The sequence below is a fragment of the Leucopleurus acutus genome (assembly GCF_964270905.1).
Source record: "Leucopleurus acutus genome assembly, chromosome: 4".
Taxonomy (NCBI): Eukaryota; Metazoa; Chordata; class Mammalia; order Artiodactyla; family Delphinidae; genus Leucopleurus; species Leucopleurus acutus.
In genome coordinates this window covers 4605658-4611657 of record NC_139146.1, presented here as the reverse complement: position 1 = coordinate 4611657, position 6000 = coordinate 4605658, and the positions used below count along the sequence as shown (strand labels likewise).

The 6000-nt window shown below is 50.4% G+C and overlaps 1 protein-coding gene across 2 annotated transcripts; it reads left to right on the top strand.

Moving 5' to 3' along the window:
• The first annotated feature begins 2871 nt into the window (after positions 1–2871).
• On the top strand, positions 2872–4980 carry LOC309961021 (MORF4 family-associated protein 1). 2 transcript variants are annotated; one of them, XM_082838050.1, is made up of 3 exons: positions 2872–2931; positions 3050–3484; positions 3981–4980. In XM_082838050.1, the coding sequence occupies exon 2, from the start codon at positions 3088–3090 to the stop codon at positions 3469–3471; it is 384 nt and encodes a 127-aa protein (XP_082694176.1). In that variant the 5' UTR covers positions 2872–2931; positions 3050–3087; the 3' UTR covers positions 3472–3484; positions 3981–4980. The 2 variants fall into 2 exon arrangements, with proteins under 2 accessions (XP_082694176.1, XP_082694175.1); XM_082838049.1 differs by lacking the exon at positions 2872–2931 and having other exon boundaries at positions 2940–3484.
• The last annotated feature ends 1020 nt before the right edge of the window (positions 4981–6000 follow it).

The window sequence follows — 6000 nt, the reverse complement described above, 5'->3', positions numbered from 1 at the left end:
TGACCCATTAACCCTGGGTTGCACAGGCAGGACACTCTCACCCTTGCTTCCCCTGGGGTCTCAGGACTTCTTACTTCAGCCCAGTTTTTGGAACTTGGGCAACAGCAGCTTCCTCTGGAAGGGGGAGGTCCCGGGCTTAAGTGGGTTTCTACTGTGGAGGCCCTTCTCTGGGTCACCCTCTCCTATCTCCTGCCCCCAGCAAGCTCTCTTTACCCTTTAGGCGGCTGCTACACAGAGCCCAGGACGAAGGAGCTTTCTGAAGCCCCATGAAAATTTTTGAGACCTAAAAAAAAAGGATTGACCCCAAAATATGAAAATAAAACAAAATTAAGAATCATTTAATTTGGACTTCCCTGGTGGTGCAGTGGTTAAGAATCCACCTGCCAATGCAGGGGTACACGGGTTCGAGCCCTGGTCCAGGAAGATCCCACATACCACAGAGGAAAGAGAAATAGGGTTGAAAAGACATCAGTCTTCTGTAGGCCCTTTTGCCTTTTAATCTTTTTTTCTGCGGCCTCTCCCGTTGTGGGGCACAGGCTCCGGACGCGCAGGCTCAGCGGCCATGGCTCACGGGCCCAGCCGCTCCGCCGCATGTGGGATCCTCCCGGACCGGGGCACGAACCTGTGTCCCCTGCATCGGCAGGAGGACTCTCAACCACTGCGCCACCAGGGAAGCCCATCCATTCACCTTTTGAAGGATATCTTGATTGCTTCCAAATTTTAGCAAGTATGAATAAAGCTGCTAGAAACATCCATATTGCAGGTTTTCGTGTGGACTTAAGTTTCCAGTACATTTGAGTAAATATCAAAGAGCACATTTGCCGTGTGGTATGGTAAGACTACGCTTCGCATGATGAGAAACTGCCACTGTCTTCCAAAGTGGCTGCACCATTTTGCGTTCCCACCAGCAATAAGTGAGAGTTACTGTTGTTCCACATTCTCACGAGCTTTGGTGTTGTCCGTGGGCTGGGTTTGGGCCATTTTAACAAGTGTGTAGTGGTCTCTCATTATTTGAGCCATTTCTTTACTTTCACACAAAGAATTTATGAGCTAGCTGCCTCTGATATATCAAGAAAGCCCTGAAGTTGGATTTTTACGAGAGCAACCAGATATAAAGAACCGTGGAAAGTCAACAAAAAATAAGCACTTTACCTATGTCTAAGCTTGGTATTTACAAAACATTTTGTTTTCTTGTTATTTTGTGTGGGGTTTTTTTTTGCGGTACGCGGGCCTCTCACTGTTGTGGCCTCTCCCGTTGCGGAGCACAGGCTCTGGACGCGCAGGCTCAGTGGCCATGGCTCACGGGCCCAGCCGCTCCGCGGCATGTGGGATCTTCCCGGACCGGGGCACGAACCCATGTCCCCTGCATCGGCAGGCGGACCCTCAACCACTGCGCCACCAGGGAAGCCCTTTACAAAGCATTTTCATGATTATTGTATCTCTTCATTATTAACTCTGCTATATTCAAAACTGGGAGTTGTGTCCATTTTGACTGGAAAACAGAAGCCAAACCAATGCACCTGTGCAAGCTCTCCTGACATTTTTATTGCTCTTTTGTGACTGGGTCAATAGGTTATGAAATTAACTTATCTTTCCTTAAAATTCTGTGTTAAGTGAAGGGTAAAGCAAATTTACTAACATAAGTTCTGCTCCAGGCTTTAGAGACATAGAGCTGAATACGTCCCTCAAGGAGCGTTCGACACCACAAAAAGGCGTAAAGACTAGGCCAGTGGAACCTCAGGATAAAACAGACCAGGCCTTTTACCCTGGGGATGGGGGGGGGGGGGCTTGGTCTGGTGAAAAGACACCCAGACACGTCTGACCGTTATCCGAAAAGGAACAAAAATAAGCCTGTAAGGGGCTTCCCTGCTGGCTCAGTGGTTAAGAATCCGCCTACCAGTGCAGAGGACACGTGTTCGAGCCCTGGTCCGGGAAGGATCCCACACGCCGCGGAGCAACTAAGCCCGTGTGCCACAACTACTGGCCTGTGCTCTAGAGCCCGCCAGCCACAACTACTGAGCCCGCGTGCCACAACTACTGAAGCCCGTGTGCCTAGAGCCCGTTCTCCGCAACAAGAGAAGCCACCGCAATGAGAAGCCCGCACAACCGCAACAAATAGCCCCCGCTCGCCTCAACTAGAGAAAGACCTGCACGCAGCAATGGAAACCCAACGCAGCCTAAAATAAAATAAAAATATATTTTTTTTAAAAAAAAGAGAAAAGAAAATAAGCCAGTAAGATATTAGGGAGGGGTCCAGTCGTGGTAGTAAACAGGATGGGGCTATCAGCGATGGACCAGGAATGTCACATACTTTGAGTACATTATTACGTAGGGCTGTCCCCGTTTACTGTAGGAAGACAGCGTTGACATCTTCAAAAGATGGAAACCCTTTAAGAGAAACCCTTTAGGAGGAGGGAGCACCAGAAGGGCTCACCTCCAAAGCCAGGGTAGCGGCCAGGCTCAGCACGAGGGTGAAGCGGGAGGGGCAATATGAGAGTGCGCGCGTACGCGCGTGGGGTAGCCGTTAGGCGCACCACAAGGGTGAAAGGGGAGGGGGATAAGGGAGTTCGTGCGTGCGCGTCCGCGCGTGCGTGGGTAGCGGAGGCGAGCAGCACGGGGTGAAGGGGGAGGGGGATAAGAGAGCTCGTGCATTCACGTCCGCGCGGGCGTGGGTAGCGGAGGGGCGCAGCGCGGAGGAGTAGGAGGAGGGGAGGAAAAGGGAGAGCGTGCGCGCGCGCGTGGGTGTGGGTGTGTGCGCGCGCGGCCGTGGTAGAGCAGATTGCGTCGCCCTCTATTGACGTGCGCGCGCCCGCACCTAGTTCTACCAGCGGCGTGACCGTAAAGAGGCACGGCCGTGTCGTGAAAGGGGCCGCAACACGCAGGGCGCTGGTTGACGGCCGCGACTCCATTTTGTCCTCCGGTTCTTTGCTCGTAAGTCGCTAGTTTCCGTGGCTTCTGTGAGGCTAAAAGTTTAAAAGGGATAAAAGTTTTAAAGAATATTCTGGAAGTGTGTTGGTAAGCATAGCGAGTCTCCATTTTCTCTCTGCAGCCGACTTGTGTCCTGCGGTTCCGGAATAGCGGGGGAAGATGCGGCCCTTGGACATCGTGGAGCTGGCAGAGCCGGAGGAGGTGGAGGTGCTGGAGCCCGAGGAGGACTTCGAGCAGTTCCTGCTCCCGGTCATCAACGAGATGCGCGAGGACATCGCGGCGCTGAGCCGCGAGCACGGGAGAGCCTACCTGCGGAACCGGAGCAAGCTGTGGGAGATGGATAGTATGCTCATCCAGATCAAGACGCAGGTGGAGGCCTCGGAGGAGAGCGCGCTCAACCATCTGCAGAACGCGGACGACGGAGTCGAGGGCAGAGGGACCAAACGGTGCGAGAAGGCGGAGGAGAAGGCCAAGGAGATCGCGAAGATGGCAGAGATGCTGGTGGAGCTGGTCCGGCGGATAGAGAAGAGCGAGTCGTCCTGAAGGAGGGTCGGCGGTAAGGCGGGGACCGGCGGGAGCCGCACGGAGGTCCCAGGCGTTGCCCGACGCTTGGGTCAGCTTCGGGGACGTTTATTTGCTAATGATCCGCGGGGGATGCGAGTTGGGAGAAGAGAATAAAAGCGTGCTCAATTTTCATTTTAGGGGGTGTTAGTAGGTACCGTTTATTTATTTTTGTTACGTCTCTGGTAATTTGGGGGAACACATTGGTTGGTTGGTTGGTTTTGACTTGTACGTGTTTGGTTGAAACCAAAGGTCACGATCAATAGGATAACTGTAGGGTAATAAACAACAAAGTCACGGTACAGGCCATTGAGCAGAGGGGGGTAGAAACGCAGAATTGTCAGAGGGAAGGCCATTCTTGGACGCTTCCAGATTTTGCTGGAAGACTGGAAGGGGTCAGGTGGCATGCCGAAGAGGTGGTGTCCTGCGAGGCTGAGTTTGGGAGGGTTTTCTCACTTCCTAATGATGAGTTTCTCCCAATTGCACTTCAGGTTTACAGCCAGTGGATTCTGGTCAACTGATGGAGATTGGCTGACACCCTGGAGAAGCTGAAACCAGAGAGCCTTTTGTTTTCTCTTTTTTCCTCTGTCCACACTCTGTCCTCACACTGCGTTTCTGCTATGGTCTGTGGTTGATGACCTCAGTATGAGTTTTGACTGTTAAGTGTTTTCGTTTGGGGAGGTAACTTTAATTTGGAAAATGCTCTCACAAGAATTAGGGCCTAGATTGTAAGCTGTCGCAGCGGTCACATTTGTTCCTGGGCTTTCGTTATTTCTAAATTTTTGAGGTGCTTTGCTCTTTCTTGTGTGACCTGATAGCTCCCTGGAACTTTGGGTCTGTGTGTAACAGATGAGACTCAGTTGGAGTTCTCCGGCTCTGAAGGTGTTGAAGGAAATGCATTATTTCTGGAAGACGACTCCATGCAGCGATTGCCAACGAAGCTGAAGAACGGACCAGACTTCAATTGGGAATGAGGAGGGGGCTGATCTGGCTGGGACTGATGAACCAAAAGAAGGGCTGCGGGATGGTGGTGTGTTTGGGGACTTTAATTTCTATGTGAGACCAAAGGAGGAGAGATGTATTTTGTTCAAATTTTAGGTTTTATGCGGCACACTGATGTAACTTGTCTGGTCAGATTGTTTGGACAACGTAACTCAGCTTTATGTGACATGGAACCTAGACTAGGAGACGAGATAGGTCTTGGTATTCTGTGTAATCGATGTAATATCCTGATGCATTTCAGGGGATTCTGGACATAAAATGAAAGCGATATTTGCAAAGGCCCTTGAGGGCCTGGGGAAGAAAAGCAAGGGCTGTCTGTTTTGGACCCTAAACTGCACAGGGACTAGGTGTCTTCAAGATTCATAAGTTGTCTAGCTGTAAGTTCATTTCAGTAGCAGACCTGACAAGTATTTGAGGTCAAAACCCTACCGTGTGTTTAAAAAAAATTTTACCATGTTAATAAAAGTATTCATTTGCTTGAAAAGACAAGGCTTAAAAGGTTATTGACTGAGAAATATTGTTTCTTTAAAAATGAAATTTTTCTCCTTGAATGTTATCTTCGTTAAATGGGGGGTGAATTTCTTATGGTTTTGGAGGCGCTCAGTAAGCCTTGATCATAGGGAAGGTTCATCTCTCGTGCTGCTGTGGAAACTGGCTGAGGAAAGAGCATGCAGTTGTCCCTCCTATCAGCAGTGGGTTGGTTCCAGGACCCCCCCCTTCCCACAGATACCAAAATCCAGGGCTGCTCAAGTTCGTTATGTCAGATGACATAGTACAGTCGGTCCTCCAGTCCTCTGTGTTTACAGTTGAGCATCCCTCAGAACTTAACCTGTATGCTAGTTTTCACCGTAAAGTCTGCTTCCTGGGAATCCAGCTGCTAGCAAGTGTGAAACAATAGTAACCATGTGTCTGTCCCAAGCTGGATACCATGTCTTAGAGCACTGAGTGGGGGAAGGCAAGGAAAGTATTTCAGAGCAAGTAACTGGTGACCTTGGCCTTGAAGGATGGGTACAGCTTCCAAGGAGGAGGAGAGAATGGGGGACATCCCACACATAGGGAACAGTAGGAGAAAAAGCCAGCAGTGGGGAGGAGTGGATATGATGAATAAAGAACCAGGAAAAACAACCACCAAAAAAGCTACATTTGCCAAAAGTAGGACCTGTGCTAAGTAGACTACACTTCGTTCTTATTTCACTAGTTTTCCAGTAATTCTTTTTTTCTGTCTCAGGATCCCACATTTCATTTGGTAATTTATTTTTAAAAGATGTAATACAAATGGCACAGAATTCAAATGAAAAAAAAGTGATCCCGGGCTTCTCTGGTGGCGCAGTGGTTGAGAATCCGCGGACACGGGTTCGAGCCCTGGTCTGGGAGGATCCCACATGCCGCGGAGCAACTAGGCCTGTGAGCCACAAGTACTGAGCCTGCGCGTCTGGAGCCTGTGCTCCGCAACAAGAGAGGCCGCGACAGTGAGAGGCCCGCGTACCGCGATGAAGAGTGGCCCCCGCT

Coding starts and splice junctions, on each gene's coding strand:
- LOC309961021 (XM_082838050.1), top strand. CDS start 3,088: ATGCGGCCCTTGGACATCGTGGAGCTGGCAGAGCCGGAGGAGGTGGAG.